This window comes from Myxocyprinus asiaticus, chromosome 10 (genome assembly GCF_019703515.2).
Source record: "Myxocyprinus asiaticus isolate MX2 ecotype Aquarium Trade chromosome 10, UBuf_Myxa_2, whole genome shotgun sequence".
In the NCBI taxonomy this organism is placed as follows: Eukaryota; Metazoa; Chordata; class Actinopteri; order Cypriniformes; family Catostomidae; genus Myxocyprinus; species Myxocyprinus asiaticus.
In genome coordinates, this window is record NC_059353.1 from 50148488 (window position 1) to 50172001 (window position 23514).

Genomic DNA, 23514 nt, shown 5'->3' on the forward strand with positions numbered 1-23514 from the left:
TTTTTTTTTTCTGACATTTTCCCCCTGTCACATACATGCTAAAAACTGTTCAGAAGCTACAGAAAATCCAGAAGCATTTCTGTGAGAAGACCGATAACACCACGATGGAGGAAACATCAGAAAAGGTTCCTCTTGAGGTAAAGATCACGACTTCACACCACTGCAAAAAAATTATTTTCTTAATCAGTATTTTTGCCTTGTTTTCTAGTAAAAAATATCTCAATTTCTTTAAAATAAGATACATTTACTGAAGAAGCAATATTGCATGTTAAGACTTGTTTTCAGAGAATACTAAATTAAGTTTATTTTTCTTACCTTACTGGCAAATCGTTTTGTTTTTTTCTTTTCTTGTTATAAACAACAAAATAAGTTATTTAGTGAGGTTTCTGCTTGAAACAAGACTAAAATAAACAAATAAATAAAAATAAAACCCTATGCTTCTAAAGGAAATGTATCTTGTTTTAAAGATGTTTAGATTTTTGTACTGTAAAACAAAAGTCGGCAAAAGTCCTGATGAAGACAAAATAAATGTGTGCAGTGTTTAAAGATAGCACTGCAGGGTGAAAACATTACGTAACTTTACATATAAGTCTATTATACTGAATTTGCTGTATTTCTATAGTCTTACAATACAGTATGTGTCCAATCAGGCTTACAGTGATATAATGTGTGTGAAACCCCGAGGGTACAATCGACTCAAGAGAACAGCGATTGCAGCCTTCATCGCTGGAGCTGTACTGCTGCTGTTCGGAGGCATCGGAGCTTTTTACCTGTGGAAAGCCACAGAAAAAGAAGTATGTACTATCTCTTACACCAGCACAGATGTCTAAGCTATTTTAGATCAAAATTAGTCTACCTGTTCAGCAATATGATGGAGTTTTCCCCAAACTAGTATCTACACAGAAATATCTCCTTTGGGATTGTCTATCAAATTCTGCACTAAAAATTTGAACCCACTAAAACTGTAAAGTTGCATTGCTGCCTTATATTAAAATTATCATAAGTAAAATCAAAGTGCACTGCATTTTTTTCAACCACTTTGATTTTAATTACTGATACTAATGGTGCAGTATGTTAAAGCAAACATGCAAGACTTTCTATGCAGTGAATATATTTAAATTACAAAGTTGCAATGTTGGCATTTGCAGTCATCAGTCCGCATTGATTTCTAACACCTCGGGTGGAAAAAATTCCACCAGGTTAAAGACTGCAAACAAAGAGCTCTGTGTACTAAATTGCAACCACGCAGTGTTAAGTCTGGGGGCAAAGTCACTGCAAACAAATTAGCATGCATCTTTTCCAAAGAGCAACAAAAATGACCTCAAGCAAAATATCTTCTTTACAGCAATTCCACCAATGCAATATATAATGTAAAAAATGATCATGCAGTGAAATTTATATGGATTAAAACAGTGACTCTCAGTTGGTTTTGCTTCAGGACCAAGATTGAAGATTGCACTTCAAGTAGCAACCCAACACAGTACCTAAAATCATACAAAAGCACACCAAAATGTCCTTAAACTCAAACATTGAGACATTTTATTTTTTTATTAATTTAGCCAACAATTCCCCACATGAAATACATTTTGGTCGGCAGAGGTGGGTAGTAATACGCTACATTTACTCTGTTACATTTACTTGAGTAACGTTTTGGGAAAAAAATACTTTTATGAGTATAATTAAAGGTGGGTACTTTTCACTCTTAAGTACATTTATAATGAAAAAAAGGTACTTTTACCTTGTTACAATGGGCAATGACCCTGTCATTACATTACTGGTTTTAATTTAATAAGTGTTAATAAATGCGTAATTTAGGGGGCCTGCATAGCTCAGTGAGTATTGACGCTGACTATCACACCTGGAGTCGTGAGTTCGAATCCAGGGTGTGCTGAGTGACTCCAGTAAGGCTTCCTAAGCAACCAGTTGGCCTGGTTGCTAGGAAGGGTAGAGTCACATGGGGTAACCTCCTTGTGGTCACTATAATGTGGTTCGCTCTCGGTGGGGCGTGTGGTGAGTTGTGCGTGGATGCTGCAGAGAATAGTGTGAAGCCTCCACATGTGCTACGTCTCCGCGGTAACACACTCAACAAGCCACATGATAAGATGCACGGATTGACGGTCTCAGACGCGGAGGCAACTGAGATTTGTCCTCCACCACCCGGATTGAGGCGAGTCACTACGCCACCACGAGGACTAAGAGCGCATTGAGAATTGGGCATTCCAAATTGAGGAGAAAAGGGGAGAAAATAAATAAAAAAAAATCCCTCACAGACAATAGGTGGAGAAATACCAATCTAAAAAAAAAAAAAAAAATCATAAATACAATTGTAAATATAGCCTAAACATAATAATAATAATAATTGAAAAAATAACCCATGACTTCTAAAAAGTTTAACACAAATCTCATAAATATTTGTTTCATAAAACGGCTACAACAGTGATTGTCATGGACATAATTTGATGTTCACTATATTTTCAGAGTTTTGAAGTTTATTACCATCTGCTGGTGGAGTCTCCAAGCTGCAAATGCAGGAACTGAGTTTAGACTTTGCACTGAGAATAGACATGCTTTTTAAACGTCTTTGCACAATGACTTATTTCTCAGGAAAACAGAAAATTGCACCTTGCGCCACTTCATTTATATATAACACACCCACAGTTTGCACACATATACCCACAGGCAGCGCATAACCCCCCCCCCCCCCCCCCCCCCCCATAAACCTGAGACCCCCCATTTGAGAATCACTGGATTAAGTCATGTGGGTGGCATGTATAAATCTGCATAAACATGTATACATTTCATGTCAACAGGTGATCAGTGCTTACTACAGTAAAAACATAAATATAAAGATGATAGAAGATGATTCCTTGGAGGTTAACTCAGAAAACAATCAGAAAACTATGGAAGTTCGTGACTTTAAAGCTGTGAGTACATGATAAACCTGTTCGTCTCATTTCAGACCTTCTTGAGAAATATATTGCAATTAACTCTCGACTCCGTTTAAAGGGCATTACAGCAGTAAAGTTTCCTGGAGGAGAGAAGTGCTACATCATGTCACAAGTCAGATCCAAACTTTCTGAGGTGAGGATGCTGTGAGAATAATCTATGATATATGAAGTGCCATAATTATTTTACCTTCACAGATTTTACACAAGCCAGATGCACCATTATAATTAATACACTTAAGTAGTGTTAATAAACTATACATGCCATATGTTTCTCAGGGTAATTAATTTGCATGTCTATCATGCTCCATAAATATTAAGTTGAGTATACATAGTTCAATTAGAATTGTGCTTTTTATCAAGGTAAATGTGATTGTGATTGTCTCCAGAAACTTTCTGAACAGGTTTTTGCTCTCAAAACTTCTCTGTTGAATGTGTGTTAAATCACAGTTATGTTTTAATTATCAACATCAGGAGAAAGACATTATGACAGTAAAGCCTGATGTGGATTCTCTGGTTCCATCTGAAGAACCTTTGAAGGACCAGAGTTTTCTGAGCCCTGAAATACTGAGATTCTGTGGAGATCTTCCGGTTTACTGGCAGTACCCTGCCACACCAAGGGGTATTTCATATTTCCATTAAATACACCTACATCACAAGATTTGATTATATAAATACTACATACTGAAGGAATACTAAAAGTAGTATGTTAATATGCTTATTTGAACACAAATGCTCTGTTAAACGTGTTTAATGCGGCATTATCTGTCTCTGCTGTTTTTGAAGCATTACGGAAGAGAAGACATGTGACACGAGTGAGACGACAGTCTGAAGGGGAATCAAACCAAAGACAGTCGAGACGCAAAAATACGGCAAAACTAGTCAAAGAGGAGGAAGATGTGCCGACGGAGTCATCAGGACCCGCTTATAACCCCGAAAACCCTTATCACGTGAGGAATGCATTCAGTATTAAAGTAACATGCATTATACATTAGGTCTGGCCGATATATCGAATTATGACGATATATGCTTTATGATTTTGCTGGCAATATTACAGTAAACAACACTGTGAATATCACAATGATTTTAATGAGATTTGTTTTGGCCACTGAGTATCCTAAAGACTGTGTTTTTGGACTAGTTTCATGATCCTTCCTTGTCTCGAGACTAGCGAGTAGGAGAGCGTTAAAGGAATATTCTGTGTTCATAACAAGTTAAAGCTGGAGTATGTAACTTCTTCAGTATTTTAACGTTCTTGTTTCCCAGTTCAGTATGCAGAGATGACTATAAGTAAGCCATTCATAGGTACATTTTCTTGAAACTGTAAACACTGTGTCTCTGTGGGGCTATAAAAATTCCTGTGTTTGTTTGGAGCGACCACCCCAACAACTTTTACTCAACCAATGCCATGAGTTGGGGGCGGGGCTTGAACAACAGCAGATTCAGAAAGCTATTTTGAAGCATTGCTTATTTTTGCAATTCCGTTCAGTGGTGCTAGTGTTGCAGAAATTACATACTTCAGCTTTAAGCTCAATCGACAGCATTGATTACCACTAAGAAATAATTTAGACTAAATAAAAAAGCTAAAATCTGTGTTACACTTACAAAGTCAGGCACTTACAATGGAAATGAATGGGGCAAGTCTGTAAATGTTAAAAAAAAACTCACTGTTTCAAAAGTGTAGCCACAAGATACGCATGTAAACATGATTTTAGTATGATAAAACTGCTTACTAACCTTTTCCATTCACTTCCATTGTAAGTGCCTCACTGTAACCCAGATTTTTTTTTTTTTTTTTTTTTTTTTTATGGAAATCAACATTATGCCACAAATTCTGTTGATTGAGCTTAACTTATTTTGAACCTGGAATATTCCTTTAAAGACCCCATGAAATCAAAATTGGACTTTCGTGGATTTTAGTCTATAATAAATATAAACAATTAAATATCAATCTTCTTGTGTTCGCTTAGTGGAAAAACAGTGTGGTAAAGAAATGCATTAAATATTTTAATTTGATTTTCACTGCATTTTATTAAGAACATTAAATATTCATATACTTGGCAACAATGGCTGTTTGGATGTAATGACCCAATTTCCCTTTTAAGCTACTTCAGAGTAAAACCACAGATAGCAAGATATATATATTAGGGTTGTCAATCGAATAACATTTGTAATCAAAATAATTACATAACATGCCAATTAACTAATCGCAATCAATCGCATACATGATATTATGCTGAGAATGACCCCCAAATAAAGATAATTATAAATAATGCATGTTAATTCAAATATTTCTGAGTATAACATCAATATAATATCTATAATAAATATATAATACGGTTTGAAATTCAGATTGAAATTAAATTGCATTATTGTGGTAGATGAATAATGTATTGATTAGGCAACACAAAAAGTGGCTTAAGAACTCAATATATTGTTTGTTTATTCTCATATTGTAACCGGTCCTGCTCGGCCCGCTCCAAGCAGGATTCAAACCGGGGTCTCCAGCATGGGAGGCACGCACTCTAACGAGGACGCTAAAGGCTACAGCCCCTAGCGTCGGTCACTAGTGCGCCTCTTGAGGTCAGGGGAGTGAGATTTACACATACCACACAGCTATCACATACCAGTTGGCTCCCGTTACACTCACCCCCCTAAACCTCACTCCCATCTGGGTCACGGCACCACTGTCCTGCTCCACCTGCTCCAAGCGGGATTCAAACCGGGGTCTCCGGCATGGGATGCAGGCGCGCTAATGAGGACGCTAAAGGCTACAGCCCCTAGCGTCAGTCACTAGTGCGCCTCTTGAGGTCAGGGGAGTGAGATTTACACATACCACACAGCTATCACATACCAGCTGGCTCCCGTTTCACTCACTCCCCTAATCCTCACTCCCATCTGGGTCACGGCACCACTGTAACCGGTCCTGCTCGACCCGTTCCAAGTGGGATTCAAACCGGGGTCTCTGGCATGGGATGCAGGCACACTAATGAGGACGCTAAAGGCTACAGCCCCTAGCGTCGGTCACTAGTGCGCCTCTTGAGGTCAGGGGAGTGAGGTTTACACATACCACACAGCTATCACATACCAGCTGGCTCCCGTTACACTCACCCCCCTAAACCTCACTTCTATCCGGGTCACGGCACCACTGTAACCGGTCCTGCTTGACCCTCTCCAAGTGGGATTCAAACCAGGGTTTCCAGCATGGGAGGCACGCACTCTAACGAGGACGCTAAAGGCTACAGCCCCTAGCGTCGGTCACTAGTGCGCCTCTTGAGGTCAGGGGAGTGAGGTTTACACATACCACACAGCTATCACATACCAGCTGGCTCCCGTTACACTCACCCCCCTAAACCTCACTTCTATCCGGGTCACGGCACCACTGTAACTGGTCCTGCTTGACCCTCTCCAAGTGGGATTCAAACCAGGGTTTCCAGCATGGGAGGCACGCACTCTAACGAGGACGCTAAAGGCTACAGCCCCTAGCGTCGGTCACTAGTGCGCCTCTTGAGGTCAGGGGAGTGAGGTTTACACATACCACACAGCTATCACATACCAGCTGGCTCCCGTTACACTCACCCCCCTAAACCTCACTTCTATCCGGGTCACGGCACCACTGTAACCGGTCCTGCTTGACCCTCTCCAAGTGGGATTCAAACCAGGGTTTCCAGCATGGGAGGCAGGCACGCTAACGAGGAGGCTAAAGGCTACAGCCCCTCACGTCAGTCACTAGTGCGCCTCTTGAGGTCAGGGGAATGAGGTTTACACACCATTCAGCTATCACATACCAACTGGCTCCCATTACACTATTATTGAACAAGCCTACAGTTGACAGTAATCTGTTTTGCATTGAGTTCATCAATGTGTCCAAAGTACACCTAAACATTGTGAAAAGACTGAAAAATATCACACAATTTTATGTCCATAATCTAAAACTGGCAATGCAACATTCTTATTTACTTCAGTAGTCTAATGACCTTGTTTCTGTTTTCTCTCTCTCACCAGCAAAGTCAGGGGGGTGAGGAGAGCATGACCTTTGATCCCATGTTGGACCATCGTGGGATCTGTTGTACAGAATGCCAGCGCAGTCATACCCACTGCCAGAGGGTTTGTGAACCACTCGGTGGTACTTGGCAGTATCCTTACAACTTTCACGGCTGTCGGGTGGTCTGCAGGATCATAATGCCCTGCCGCTGGTGGGCGGCTCGCACACTGGGTCTTGTGTAAAGGTCTTGTTATTCCATATGGCCCACTGTCTGCCAATTAAAGCCTACATGAAATCAAAATTCACCCTATTTACTTTCTTAATGCATGTTCCTGGTGTTATAGTGCATGATTTGTCAGTCCTCATTATTCCAATTAAAAACAAATGTTATCTTTGTAATCTTTTGTAAAAATATATAATAACTTTTCTCCATGTCTCCAATCCATCTTATTCCATCCCATCGCCTCCAACCACGTGTCTTCATTCTAGGTATAAAACGCACTTTTTTTATGATCCAATCACATCACGATGGATAAAATCAAGCCATTCTTTTTGCTGTTGTTGAAGATCCTGATTCACTCTGAAATATGTCAGATTACGTAAGTAAAATAGGTTGCAAGCGATGTTTCATATTGACTTTAAAAGCAGAATTGTTTTTAAGCTACAGTGAGGTGTTTCCAACTAAAGGACATAGCTTAAACCAACGATGTAAACATTTATGAAACAAATGTCAGACATGGGTGTTTTTTATGCTTTTTCAATTTACAAATAAACATATACAGTACCTAGCAAATGTAGCTAATATGTATTTTTGAATAACAGACACATATTTATAAATGTATACATTTTTAAAGGAGAAATAGCAGCACAAACAGATGTTCAATCAGTTACAACACACATAACAACATTAGCTAATCCAATGTCATTGGGGCAGGGCGATCTGTTTGTTCAACCAATGGAAGACAGATGTCATGTTTGAAACTTGTTTGGGAAAAGTCATTATTTTTGATATTCTGTTTGGTGCTGCAAGGTGGTGCAGAAATTACACCCTTAAAGCTGAAGTGTGTCATTTTTATGCACTACTAGCATCACCAAACAGAACTGCAAAAGTAAACATTGTTTTCAAATAGCTTTCCGAATACGCCCCCAAGTATTTGAAAATTGGACATAAAAACAAAGATACAAGACTGTGTACTTACCGTCTTTTATGAGGGCACAAACTACAATCTCATGAAGCTTTGCGAATGATGTCATTGAATAAAAAATGATGGGAATGTATATAACTGTTGATTTTAGGTTGTTGATTATAAGTATAGACACAAAATATTTTAGGTTTATTGCAAAATATTCAGATATGTACAAATATACACCGATCAGCCACAACATTAAAACCACCTGCCTAATACTGTGTAGGTCCCCCTCGCCAAAACAGCGCCAATTCTATTCTTCTCACCACAATTGTACAGAGTGGTTATCCGAGTTACCGTAGACTTTGTCAGTTTGAACCAGTCTGGTCATTCTCTGTCGACCTCTCTCATCAATAAGGTGTTTCTGTCCACAGAACTGCCGCTCACTGGACGTTTTTTGTTTTTGTGAAAATCCCAGGAGATCAGCAGTTACAGAAATACTCAAACCAGCCCATCTGGCACCAACAATCATCCCACGGTCCAAATCACTGAGATAAATTTTTTTCCCCATTCTGATGGTTGATGTGAACATTAACTGAAGCTCCTGACCCGTATCTGCCTGATTTTATGCACTGCACTACTGAAACACGATTGGCTGATTAGATAATCACATGGATGATTGTTGGTGCCAGACGGGCTGGTTTGAGTATTTCTGGGATTTTCACACACAACGGTCTCTAGAATTTACTCCGAATGGTGCCAAAAACAAAAAACATCCAGTGAGTGGCAGTTCTGCGTATGGAAACACCTCGTTGATGAGAGAGGTCAACAGAGAATGACCAGACTGGTTTGAACTGATAAAGTCTACGGTAACTCGGATAACCACTCTGTACAATTGTGCTGAGAAGAATATCATCTCTGAATGCTATTCTGAGATGCGGGTTGGCGCTGTTTTGGTGGCACGAGGGGGACCTACACAATATCAGGCAGGTGCTTTTAATGTTGCGGCTGATTGGCGTATAAGTAGTTCTTAGGTTAAGGGTGAAGGGAGACTGACTCAATTACGTCATTCACAGTGCATCATGGGAGTGGACGGTCGCTCTGAGGCACGTTTCACGAGTTTCGTTGCCCGCAGTTCTCTGATTGGTGGCTCTTTCACTGCTGTACCATGGGTAATGTAGTTGTTTACCGTAAATTCCGAAATCAAACACGATCTTTAAACAATTAAACAATGTAGTTGAAATAACACAGACGGATGGCTTCAACAGAAGCATATACAGTAACATTGGTGAACAACCTCGTAGCTCACAGTAGATCTGTCTTTAAAGGTTTATAAGTTATGGGATAAATGAATGGGATTTTTACTTCCGGAACCAGACTTTTGCGCTCTATTGTGTTGTGACGGGCCGCTCAAAACAGAGCAATTTTTATTGCACCAAAAAGACAGTGTTTAAATTTTTTTAGGAAATCAGCCTATACAAACTGATTACTTGTAGATATCTATGCATAATAAGCTTGGACACTTCCGTTTTTTTTTTTTTGTTGTTGTTTTTTTTTTTTGTGTGTGTGTGCAAATTTACATAAAATTGTTATAAACATATAATGACATAATAAAAGAATATTAATGCATTTTTACATACTCCTGGTAATTTACCAGTACTGTATTCAAAGTCTAAACTAATTTCTAGTTTCTAAGAGTTTACAAAATCTTCTGCGTAGGCTTCATCTTAAGCTTGTTTTGCTAATAATAATTTAGCTAATCTATGAGTTAATCCTCTTAGATATTAAAGGTCTTTATTACTAGATTAAAACTCATCACTGCACCTAAAATCATAAAAAAAAAAAAAAAAAAAAAAAAAAAAGACATTTTGCCACTCTTAAATCATTCTACTTTCTTTTTGATGGCAAGTTTTAGAAATTAATTCATATTCTGCACTATTTTTTTTTTTACATTTTTTATGCATTTGGCAAAAATGTGAGAGAGCATTGTTTTGAACCTTATTATGACCTTATTACAATGCAATATGTAGCACTTAAATGTTTAAACAGGGTATATATGGATTAAATAGAAAATGTTTAATAAAAGTTGTCTAAAAAGGTTACATCAGGTGGTTACAATTTAGATGTAATAGATACAAATGAGAAATATGTATATAAAAAACAATATTTACATTTACACATTTTGGCAGATGCTTTTATCCAAAGCGACTTCCAGTGCACTTATTACAGGGACAATACCCCCAGAGCAACCTGGAGTTAAGTGCCTTGCTCAAGGACACAATGGTGGTGGCTGTGGGCTAAAGCACCAGTTCAGTGCTTTAGCCCACTATGCCACCACCACTCCGGACCTATTTCTAGGTCACTTATCAAATGCAAATGATTGGCATTGATCATGTTAACTCTTTGTACAGACGGTCAGATTTCCTTTGCTTCCACTGAAGCACGCAAGATGCTTTTTGGAACATTCTCAAATCATGCTGGATAAAGTGATCATCAGGTTTTGTTTATGCTGTCATTAAAGCAAAAGGGGGCAAATACCAAATACTAAGATGTTTTTTTATTGTTATGCTCATAATGTATAAGTTGTTGAAAATATGCATTAAATAAAAAAGTACGCAATATATCAGTATTTTCACTAGTGATCTCAGACTTTTGCAATGCACTGTATCTGACAGCTCTTAACTCTTCGTGGCGTCTTCATCGGCTGAAACTAACATGAGCTCAGAGCTGCAGTTCCTGTAAAAAGTCAAGTAAATAAATTATGGTATTTCAAATCTAAAAAAGACCTTATCCACTTTAATAATTTGAAGGCTGTCTAGTCCATGTCTTCATTTATTTATTTATTATTTATTATTTATTGTTTTTCCGCAAACAGTCATGATGCACAGTTCTAAATGATTTAAATTTAATGATGCATCAACCAAATCTCATCGAATGCAGTGCTGGAGCTTTTCGCACCTGTACCATTGTTTTTACACAATCACACTAATGAGGTGGAATTCTTATCACATGATGCTTATTAAAAATTTGTCCTGTGTGATAGCAGTCCATGTTTCAGTCACACCACTGTTTTCTCAGTGGGGACTCATGAGCAACTCTGTAGGAAATCAAATTGACTTTGGCATGAAGTGTCTGAGAATGTTCATGTCAGAGCTGAGCAAACTCACACTGCCTTGAGCAAATGTTCAGACTTTTTAGCATTATGATGAGAGAGCAGCTTTTTCTCAAAGGGCTTGAGGATCATGGGTAGTTCAGTTTGGTTTCAATGCAGTAACAACTATTTTGAGATGTACATTGACTGTCTCTGTGCAAAAAATACATTGTTTAATGATCTATTCAAATTCATAACTATAGACCGACCGATACTGGATTTTCAATGACCAATGCTGATACCGATAATAACTAGAGAGCGTTATATATATGCGTAGGCCTACTGCACAATTTATGTTTGCAAATATATTTAGTGAATTGCATAAAACTTGTTTAAAAAAAAATTATTTCTGTGTATAGGTGAAATTATGAATGCCTTAATAGAACCATAATGTCAATTTGTAGGTAAAAACCCAGAAAAATATTAGGAATTATAATGGCAGTTTTTGATTTCTGAGTAAAATAAGGTATGTGGTTAAAATTGCTGGAAGAAACTTTTCATGTTTTGTTCTACAACATAAATTACACTGTCACACATCAAACATGAAGTATGTTACTAACAGGCTGCTAAATAAGGACTGCAACGATTGTCCATTTCATCATTCATGCTTGTGTTAGTTGTAGTCCTTATTTAGCTACTTGTTAACATATAATTTTAAGAAACATGGCAGCTTTAAAACTGAAAGTTTGATGACTGCGTGTTAGAACATAATGTGAAAGAATCTTAAAGTTGTTTTAAACAATGACCTTATTTTACCTATAAATCCAACACTACTATTATCAAAAAACATTCGAAATTTCTAGAGGGAACTGATGGCTCGAAAATTAGTTAATAGTTAATTGTCTTCTGGTTTTAACCTGAACAGCTCTTTTAAATTGGATTGCCCAATATGACATATATAGTGTACAACGGGACAAAAGGCACACCTTAAGGAAATTTTGCTTTTTTCTGGTCACAGAATGTATCAAGATTTAAATAATTGATTTATTTTTATTGAATATTAATGGAGCAACATAATTTGTGTGAAAATAAATAATAATGGAAGGTTGTTTTGATTAAAATTCAGTTTTTAAAAAAAAGGTGGCGAGGGAGCATTTTACCCCACACTCTTGGGGTAAAAGGCCACACACTTGGGGTAAATGTCACACACACTTGGGGTAAAAGGCCACACACTTGGGGTAAAAGGCCCAAACACTTGGGGTAAAAGGCCACACACTTGGGGTAAAAAGCCCAAACACTTGGGGTGAAAGGCCCACACACTTGGGGTAAAAGGCCCACACACTTGGGGTAAAAGGCCCAAACACTTGGGGTAAAATGCTACACACGCTTGGGGTAAAAGGCCCACACACTTGGGGTAAAAGGCCACACACTTGGGGTAAATGCCACACACACCTGTGGTAAAAAGCCCAAACACTTTGGGTAAAAGGCCCACACACTTGGGGTAAAAGGCCCACACACCTGGGGTAAAAGGCCCAAACACTTGGGGTAAAATGCCACACACACTTGGGGTAAAAGGCCCACACACTTGGGGTAAAAGGCCACACACTTGGGGTAAATGCCACACACACTTGGGGTAAATGTCACACACACTTGGGGTAAAAGGCCCACACACTTGGGGTAAAAGGCCACACACTTGGGGTAAATGCCACACACACTTGGGGTAAATGTCGCACACACTTGGGGTAAAAGGCCCAAACACTTGGGGTGAAAGGCCACACACTTGGGTAAAAGGCCACACACTTGGGGTAAAAGGCCCAAACACTTGACAATATTTTTGCATAATCGACTGTTGTCCCAAGCAACTCTCTTATCACTTCACACACTCATTCTTCTCTAAATAAAATCAGCTCAAATCCACATTTCATGGACATTAATGAATTAATTTATTTGTCTAGTAGCTATGTAATAATAGGCTAACCAATTAGCTTGTGAGCTAACTGGAGAAAACAGAACAGGGAAATGTTTATTTTACCATTTATATCTTTTTTATTATTATTGTACAAGCAGAAATGTACAAACACCTTCAGGAATACAGTAAAGAACACTTCCACAAAAGTTCATTTTCCCATTTATATCTTCGGTTTAAGAATATATGTTACATATAATTTAAAAGTTATTCTTTGTCATATTTAAAGAGTTCAGAGAATATGAATCATACAGCGATTGCAAAGGATTTTAAAAGTTCTTGTAGCCAATAGAATCGCTTCATGATCCAATGGGGCGTTACGTGTAGTGGGCGTGTCGTGAAGTGGATGCAGAGAGATAAACTTGGAGACGAACGCATTCGACGCATGCGCACTATAACTGATTTGTGATACTCTTTTAGCACATTCCACGGCAGGCGCATGCGCTGACAATGCGTACAGATGAAGGTCAAAATATATTTTGGTTATCTGCGTTGCTGATCTCTCCACGCACAGAATGCATGACGCAAATTTCATCATCAACACAGTACTCGTGGACTGTCCGCGCATGTCCCACATTATCTCGAAGTGGACAGTCTGCGAGTACTGTGTTGATGATGAAATTTGCGTCATGCATACTATGCACGGAGCGATCAGCAACGCAGATAACCGAAGTATATTTTGACCTACTGGAATGCAAGACACAGCAGAACGCAGGAGTTTCGAGGCGCACTTTTAAAAGTTGAAGTTCTTTTTAACTTACACAGCGTTTAAAAAAATGCTATGCGTAACGCTGAAAAAACAAAACAAAACAACAACAGGTGGCAAAACGGTAAAAGCAAAAACGTATTTGCTTTGAACGGTCACAAAGGCCCCATTTACACCTGGTATTTAGATGCATTTTGGGCGATCCGTTTGAAACGGGACGATAACAGGATCCAAGACAGTTGGAGGTCGTCAAATGTGTGCATAAACACATGTGACCACATTGGGCTCGTAGCGCAAAGCTACGTTTCCACTGGCGCGGAAGAAATCCGCTCAAAGCCGCTCACCACACCAGAGAACAGCTTGCTCCACGCCGTTGTCAATCCCACAAGCCACCTCGCGAGCGTGGCGCTCAGCTTCCATAGGAATGAATTGAAAATGCTCGCTCAGCTTCGCTCACAACAGTGGAAACGTACAGTAAACACTCATCTGTTCGGATGCATTCGAACAGCAGCGAAACTCCGCCTACTCACCTGTCAATCAGCCGCTGCGCTAAAACAAGAATTTTGCGAGTTACGCGCTGCTATAAGAGAAAACAAACAATCTGTTTGGAAATTTTTAAAAAGCAAATACTGCACACATACATGTACTAGAACTTTACAGAACTTCTTCAGTGTGTCTGATATGAGCGTGCAGTAACAGATAAGCACACACATCCGAAGCTCTGCTAAAATAAATAAGAATTGTTTGTGCTTCGATTAAACGCAAGTAGCCTATAATTATGTTTTGAATTCCTTTTCGGTAAATAACAACGTCAGTTACGGTCTGTTCCTTACACAAAGCTATCACACAACTTCAGAAGTCTACTATTATGCTGCTTTTATGATTCTTTTTTGTCTTTTTGGTGCATGGCAGGCCCTGGTTACTGTGCACTTTCATTGTATGGAAAAGAGCGGTGCGAACGTTCTTCAAAACATTTCCTTTTGTGTTCACTGGAAGTGAACTATTCCTTTCATGGATTATAAGACCTTCTGATTGGTCAATGGAAATATCTGAAGTCCCACAGTCTGTCTCTATCTTTTGTGGCTCTGATTTCTTGAGTGAATGGATGCATGGGCTCCAGCCACTCAGGAGGTCCATGGGTTCAGGCTTCTGGCTGGCATCTTTCTGAGCCATGGGCTTCTTATCATGGGTGTCCAGCTTTACTTTCAGTGCCTACATTAATTTCCTGATTCTGCTGGTGTTCTCCAAAAAACATTTGTAGAAGCAAAGACCAAAGTAGAAAGGCATTCATGTGTTTTCCTCCAAGAATGCAGAAAAAAAAACAAAATACTAGCTATTGTTCAGTAATGCTCTATGGAGGGTTTTATATGATTTATTCCTTGTGTTTAAAGATAAAGCTAACGAAACTGCCTATCACACAGCATTAACTGATTTCCACATAAATTATTGATAGGTAAAGAATTTGTTATATTTAAAGAACATTGCAATTAAAGAACAGTTCACCCACAAATGAAAATACTGTCATTATTTACTCAAACTCACGTTGCTCCAAACCCCATATGAGTTTACCTTTGTGTAGAAAGTAGAATTTTTAGGAATATATTCATGCAGATCTTTTCCATACAACAAAAGTTCATAGTGACCACATCTAATAATAATAATAATAATAATAACAACAAAAGCATCATAAAAGTAGTTAATACTATATTAACTGTGTGCGCTATATTTCAAGTATTCTGAAGTCATACGATAACTTTTGTGTGAATGTATGTCATTATTCACTGATTATCTTAACCTCTGCTGAAGCACACATCAAGCATCACATTCACATTTAGAAATAAAAAATGCTTCTGGTCACTGCGTACACCAGAGGTCGATTATATTGACACACTATTTTTGAATCAGGATGCAAAAGTGGGCTAAACATGCGCTTCGGTGGAGGGGAAGATTATCACTGAATAACAACTTAAAATTCTGTCTGCTCATCAGACAAAGTGGGATGGAGGGATTCGCGCACCAGAAAACAAAAAATCAAACCAGACATGCATGGTTTGTGGCCACAATATATTGGATTACTGATGTTTAGGAACTAAATTTCACAATGATTCTGGTTCATTTTGAAGTTATTTAGTCATTTCATCTCCACAGATCTCCCTTGAACAGGTTGTGCTGAAAACATCCAACAAGGAAAGCCTGTTTAACAAAAATATCTTTATAAGCAACACAACAACCTGTAAACACAGAGGGGAGAAAATCCCTGCCTGCAGCCTCAAAGTTTTCAGGTTCCTCTGGCTCGGCAGAATAAATAAAAAAAACTTTCCCTGGATAGGTGCAATGCGGGTGTAGGGGAGATACAGAATCTTGCTTGTGTGGCTCAGGGGAGCCAGTCGTACCCAGAGAACTCTGCGGGCCAGGGAACAGACAGTACTTTGTGCTATGCGATGACTCGCTGGGCCTGCCAATCAGACGGTAAAGCAACACTCCAGTGCTAATGGGCAACCACAGACTCAGATTCCAATGCAGCACAGCCAGAGGTAGCTATCTTCCCTCCTCTCCACCTGGGCTTTCATCCACCTTGGCATTCATCAGAAGTGTGGAGGGCATGGTGCCGCAGCTGCACAATTTGTTTGTGCCTTGAAACCATGTATGGGGGAAAATTATATTTCCAGAAGTCAAGAAAATGCAACTGAATTTTCTAGTCTTTATATATATGCTGTTATCTGCTATATGCTGGTGGTATATGGTATCAATCCCTGCCTCTTTGAACAACAGGGTATATTGTGAATGCATATTCTACTATTCAATAATAATTTTAATATAATATGTAAAGGATAATAAAGTTTTAGCAATAGGTGGTGCTGTCACCAAACTGAATTGGCTTTGACAAGGCATGGTTGCAATGACACTCATTAGGTTTCATGTGAGTACTCCAAAGCGTTTCTGAAATATTGTCTCAGATCCTTTTTGACATCTTGCTGTCAAATTTGTAAATGCGTTACATGAGGTCAGCTTTTGATAACTTTTTGCCAGCATAGTCTGAAGATGATCTGAGCCAAATTTGGTTAAAAAGTAGGTTTCTAAATTAATTTCAAAATAACAGACAGGAACTATTGGTATAAAATTTATATCACTTTACTCGGCATGACCCAAGGAATGTAAAGAGACCAGTCTCAATAGGCAAAATGAAAAAATTTTATGTAAATTATTTATCACATTTCTTGACCACAAGGTAGCGCTGGCCCCAGATTTATTGAGTTGCTTCAGGGCATCTTTCGTAATTATACGGCAAAGTGTTTTAAATATTCAAAAAGGCCGTACCTTTTTGTCAACAGTGTCTGAAGATGATCTGAGCCAAATTTGGTTTGAAAATGTTCAGGAAAATGGCAGAAAATAAATGTGGCGGAAAATGAGTATGCATTCGACTCGCCATGAACCAAGGATTCAGAGAAAAAATAATTTAGTGTCTTGGCCATTCGGTTTAAATGTTATTAGCATACACATAAGTGCAACTTTGTTGTTTTTGTCCCTTGTACTAAACATGAGTTGTGCCATTTCTTAGGTATGGTCAGGTATTACCGTGGTTTTTTTAAAGAACGTTTCCGCCATTGTTCTGTCACTAACCGATCTCCTTCGTGCAGATAGAAAATTTGTGTTTGTCATATTAATATGTAGAGGCAGTACATTTATATCAGGAAGACTCGCAGACTTGAGTGAAATTTAAGATGACATTTATTTGATGAATATAAAACAGAAATATAATGTCTCTCTTTGGCGTAAGCCCTGTCTGGCGGTCCGAAGAAGTTGTACTCGGAACCGTCATATCCTGCTGGAGATGGGAGCCATGGGCAAGGAGCCTACCCCCGTGCAGGATGGGACTCAACTGGTGGTGGCGGGGTGGTGGAGGTTGCCGTGTTAGCACACTGAAACAGCAATGAGATTGTGAGCAGACTTATAAAGCAATGCTTACATGTGATTGGCTAGGAGTTACCTAGCTAATGGTACGATTATGTACAGCTGCTAGTCTTCCCATTAGAATTACATATCCCAGACAAGCCCCCAATTTACGTTACGACCCAAGTTTGGGACCAACATAAGAAGCCATCAAAAGTCAAAAAAAAAAGGTCACAATCAAAGGTTTGAAATAATATATATATATATATATATATATATATATATATATATATATATATATATATATATATATATATATATATATTTTTTTTTTTTTTTTTTTTTTTTTTGCTATGGTTTGGTCAGACTGTCCTCTATCAGTGTGCCAAATTTCATAACTTTCCTCCAAAAGGTTCTATGGACTACCATAGACTTCAATGGCAGAAGAAGAAAACTAGATGGGTACATTTTCTGAAGAAAATCTGAATGGCGCTTGCCATAGCAAATTCATCATCATCACAATGTCCCACCAAGTGCCTCAGTACACTGTTGTGAGTAAAAAGATCCCACCCCTAAGTCTCTTTGGTGTTCTGGTGCTGAGATATGGGTGTTGATCTGCGGTTGCTAGAGTGTGCCACCTGATTGCTAGGAAGTTACCAAGGTGATATTAAAAAAGCCGTTTGCCAGCCCAAGACAAAATAGCCCACCCCCATCTCTCCAGGATGTTCTGGTCCCAAGAAATGGGTGATGCTATACAGTTGTTAGGGTGCTCTGGATGGTTTCTAGGGTTGCCAGGGAGATTCTTAATGGCTGCTTACTAGCCTGAGTGAAACGAGCCAATTCCCATGTCTCTTTTACATTCTTATCTGAAGATATCCCTCTGATCCACTTTCAATAGAAGTGTATGGGGTTCGGTTGCTAGAGGGCTCTAGATAGTTGCTAGGGCCTGGTTAGACAGTTCCCAGGGTGATACCTGAAGGCTGCTTACTAGCATATGTGACACGTGCCAATCACCATGTCTCTATAATATTCTGACCCGAAGATCTGATCCCACTGATCCTTTGTCAATGTTAAATCTATGGGATTTTTCGCCCACCAGCCAAATATCATACACCAGATCACTTATAGAAGTCATAGCAACCATCTCCTCAGTAAGCTGGACGATTTGACACATCATTCATGGGTGAACGACAAACATTGCTGAATGAGTTAGATGCCGAAATTTGTAGGGAAGAAGAAGAATTGGTTTGGGGTTTAGGTATTTTCAAAAAATAAGGCTGGGCATAGAAATGCATGAATTCTTCGTCTACAAACTCTTCAGACATATTTAGTAAGTTCTGTTCTCTGTTTTGTGTGTAGCTGTGTTGTGTTCTGTTGTCACTATCGCTACGGCGGACCTGTTTTTAGATTAAATTTTTTTTTTTAGAGTTTTCGCTTGAACGCCCCAATGTCGCGAGGGGGCTGCATGAACTGTTGCTCTCGTGTCCTATCATGACCACGCACAGGAGATCAACGGTCAGTGAACATTTTCACTAAATAATACATTAGATTTCAGTTCGTTTCTCACCAAATCTTATCATATACTTTCATAACAATCATGAGTCTCATGGAATAATTTATTAGACTTTTGAATTATTATTTTGTGTTCTTTTGAAGCTTGAAGAGCTGGTCACCATAAACTACGATTGAATGACATCACTGAGCACAACATTTTTTCACAATTTCTCTATAGGGTTATAACAACACAGCGGTGAGTAAACAATGACTTCGCCTTTAAGCGAGCACCACTAACTAACAGATAAAATATTAAATAAATGTTAAATAAATATATTTTAAGTGTAATTTGAAGTAAAAATGAGTTCAGGCTCAACTTGTGCAGTTGTTGGATGTCATAATAACTCGAAGTAGTTCATGATATCAGTGTAACTATCCACTCGGGTGAGGCGCTGTCAAAAGATGATCATCACGACTCTGTAAAGTGTTGGCACTATGGAACCACATGTTTTTTTTTATTTAGCAATTTCATACGTTAAATATCACATTAGCCGCTAAAAACATATGCCGATGCGAGTGAAAACACTGGAGACCGGAAAACGAAAACAGGCTTCTGTTAAGAATCCAATATGTGGTGGGAAAAAATAATCTCAGACTAATCTGAAATTCTCACATGATCTGGGCAACATGATCGATATCCTGGAGGCTCAAAGACTCAAAGCACACACACACACACACACACACACACACACACACACGAGAGAGAGAGAGAGAGAGAGAGGGGGGGAGGGAGAAAGGGAGAAGGGGAGAGAGAGAGGGAGAGAGCGAGAGAGAGAGAAAGGGAGGGAGGGAGAGAGAGAGAGAGAGAGAAAGAGAGGGAGAGAGAGAGTGAGAGAGAGAGAAAGGGAGGGAGAGAGGGAGAGAGAGAGAGAAAGGGAGAGAGTGAGAGAGGGACGGAGAGAGAGCGAGAGAGAGAGAGAAAGGGAGGGAGAGAGAGAGAGGGAGAGAGAGAGAAAGGGAGGGAGAGAGAGAGAGGGGGAGAGAGAGAGAGAAAGGGAGGGAGAGAGAGAGAGAGAGAGGGACGGAGAGAGAGCGAGCGAGAGAGAATATTCATCTTCTCTAAACTCTGCCTTTCCACTTGGAAAGAAATTATTTAATAAATGAACACTTGTTTATATCTTTAAGTTCGGACCAGAATGCCAAAATGCCACAAAAAATGACAGATTTTTCCATTAATATCTACAGTGTGTTAACTATATCACCCAGGCCTTATGGCAAGCATTTAAAAAGTACGGTATATTCACATATTCAGTGTAGAATGGTGTTTCTTGAATTTAAGGCACTTTAAGCACTGTTGACTTCTAGAAAGTCTCATCAAAAAAATTTTCACACCCTCACTAGCTGATGTCCAGCAGTGTATGTACATGCATCACAGGAGATTTATGTCATTTATATGTCATTTCAAGCACATCTCAAATTCTGTATTGTGTTTAATAGAATTCTGTGCTGGAAATGACACTGATAGAAATGACATTTTTAACCTTAAATATTTTATCTCAAGCATGCGACTTGCTTTATAAGTAACTTTTGGAAAAACTTTATTAGGGGCAAAATTGTTTGGTGTGGAGGAAATGATGTCACAACTGTGGGTACATTCATATTTTCTGAAAAATGGATAGAAATCATTTTCACACAATAAATATTGAAATGGTTTCTGTTTATTTCACTCTTTGTTTAGACGATCATAGTTATAATCTGTAATTTTATACTGTATTTTCATAGTTTAATATTGAAAGTCTGGGTCTGAAGGCTAAAACTGTCAAATCTGTACGTAAAAGACATTTGAAAAAAGGTGAAAAGTTTTCAAGTAATTTTAATGTGACCTTAATATAACAAAAATAAATTCTGTTCATCTGAATAAAAATCCTCACCTGTGACATGAGAGTGCCTGAAGTTGAAGAAACACCATATATTCCAGATATGTCATTAAAGAAAAGAAGTTGCATACACACGTCCTCTGTACTTCAGGTGCTCCATTTACTGTCCTGCTGACATTTCCAAAAGTGCATGTGCCCTACGTGCTAAGTGCCCTTACAGTTTACACCTTGTGATTGCACCAGCTTAAGTGTTCTGTGGCCAAGAGCAGCACTTCAAAAAGCCTTCTACTGAAAGTCAGCTCTCCCTTGTGCCACATTAACAACATCTGATATAAGTACTTGAGAACCCGATGAAGAACAGGCATCCACTCGTCCTCCAACCAGTATCTCCCTGGGCAGGTTTGTCACTGGTCATGTGGGTCACACCAGTAAATGACCCCCACTATTTGACATACAGGAACTAAACAAGACAGATCGGGGAGGGGGCATTGTAATGTATCTCTACTATAACTGGTTTAGCGCCACAAAATCTAACAATGAAATTTATTAATATTAGCATAAAGTTCATAGGCCCAACAATATTCAAAATTATTTAAAATATATTCAAAAATGACTTTTTATGTTTTACATTTGGTTTTATCAATGGCTTCATGCTCTTGGCAGCCAAAAATTCACCACATTAAAAACATTGTGGTTGACAGAAACCATATTTATCCTCACTGTAAGTGAACCCGTATTTTAGTATTTTCTTCAACCTGGTCTCATAGAATCACGTTACTATATCAACATTTTTGCACACTGATTTTTACGTGGCTCGTTGTGCGTATCACGACAGTTTCCTAGTGAAATTAACACTAGAGGCGCTACAACAACAACAACTTTTATTCACTTTCACACAGATCACGAGTAAAACAGCAGATTATCAGTTCATAAACACTCACTTTTCACTCTCTACCTCACATTATGCTATTTTATGACCAATGTTGGGTAAGTTGAAAAAGTAATCCATTACAAATTACTAACTACTCCTCTAAAATTACAATCAGATTACTTTAATGATTACTTAATTGAAAAAGAAATCACATTACTAATTACTTTACACTTCAGTTACTTTCTAAAACAAGTGTTTTTCTACTCAACATATTCAAAATAATGTCTATTTTTTTCTTGTTCATTGTCGCACACACTTCAGCTGTCACAGAAATGCAAACAGACATACATATAAACATATGAATTCACATTTTACCTGTATTACACATAAATAATATTTGTAACTCAAGTAATGTACTTAAAAGTAGTTACTTTCATTGAAAGTCAGTAACTGTATTCTGATTAAAATAATTTTAAATGTAATGTGTTACACTGCTTTTTGAAGTAATTCGATTACAGTAACTAATTACTTTTTAGTCCGATTACACTCAACACTGCTTATGACATCAAAACACTTTTACTATAGCGCATGACTCATTTTAATGTTTGCATTACATAATCAACTACATTCACAAGCTTGTTCGAGTGTGATCAAATTGCACAGTAGCTCAACTGATAAAGCGTTGCACTTGTGATGTAAAGGAGTTCTATGACACTTGAGCCCAAAGTGTCATAGAAGCACCACAAATGACATAAGTTGTGTTTTTCATCTCACATTTGCTTTTTCTGACACTATCGGTTAGGTTTAGGTTTAGGGTAGGGAGGTCGGTTTTGTTGATTTAAAACTCGATAGAATATTAATCTGCTTGGGAAAAAATTTAACTCGCATTTGGTGCCACACAGTAGACATTTCACCTCAGTACTGCCGAGATCATTGGACTCAGTATAATTTCACAAAAATGTCGCCACAGCATTGTTTTGTTGAAGTTTTTTTAGAATGATGGCATGTCACATAACCTGACCATGTTGACATCTTGTAAGTTGATACATTTTAACGTTTGCACTAAGGCTGTCGATTTAACATGTTAATTCAGTGAGATTAATTATACAAAAAATAAGGTGTTAAAAAAATGAATGCGATTAATCATGTCCCCAGACCGTAATTCAAGCTTGTAGTAACACCTGTTTTCTCTAGGGGGCAAACACAGCTTGATGGAACACAAATCCGAATGCAGGGATCTCAAGATGTGTTTTTCTAAGTTTCAAACTTTGTTTAACTTGACACAGTGACCTACAAACGGGATGTTTATGACGCAACGCAACCGAAACGCTCCAAAAGCATCCGTCTGATGCAGGTGTACATTGACACATCCTTAGACAAGCCCATATAATAAATCTAATAAATCATGATAGCTTATGTTCAATAATATGGAAATATACAATATATTGCATTCTAAAGACACTTTTTGTATTGTCTTTTTTAATGCTTAACTTGTGTGCCAAAATAATGTAATGCATTTTAATTATCTATATTATTATTTGTAATATATATATACACACAT

The 23514-nt window shown here is 38.4% G+C and overlaps 1 protein-coding gene and 1 long non-coding RNA gene across 2 annotated transcripts; one reads left to right on the forward strand and one right to left on the reverse strand.

Moving 5' to 3' along the window:
- On the forward strand, window positions 1–8335 carry LOC127447298 (leukocyte cell-derived chemotaxin 1-like). The gene is made up of 7 exons (XM_051709078.1): window positions 1–137; window positions 651–794; window positions 2811–2924; window positions 3007–3081; window positions 3420–3567; window positions 3732–3895; window positions 6951–8335. Exons 1-7 carry the CDS (start codon window positions 36–38, stop codon window positions 7170–7172), a joined length of 969 nt encoding a protein of 322 aa, XP_051565038.1. The 5' UTR covers window positions 1–35; the 3' UTR covers window positions 7173–8335.
- A 9196-nt stretch (window positions 8336–17531) lies between these two features.
- LOC127447407 (uncharacterized) lies at window positions 17532–21340 on the reverse strand. Its single transcript, XR_007898380.1, has 2 exons — window positions 21137–21340; window positions 17532–17740 (listed from the first exon to the last, which is right to left on the reverse strand). It is a non-coding gene; the product is annotated as an uncharacterized LOC127447407 (long non-coding RNA).
- Between the last annotated feature and the right edge of the window lie 2174 nt (window positions 21341–23514).

What these genes read in the sequence shown, in the direction of transcription:
- LOC127447298 (XM_051709078.1), top strand. Translation starts at nt 36, where the DNA reads ATGCTAAAAACTGTTCAGAAGCTACAGAAAATCCAGAAGCATTTCTGT. An exon ending in GGAAAGCCACAGAAAAAGAA is followed by an intron (nt 795 to 2,810) that starts GTATGTACTATC and finishes TCATGTCAACAG; the next exon opens with GTGATCAGTGCTTACTACAG. An exon ending in TCAGATCCAAACTTTCTGAG is followed by an intron (nt 3,082 to 3,419) that starts GTGAGGATGCTG and finishes TATCAACATCAG; the next exon opens with GAGAAAGACATTATGACAGT.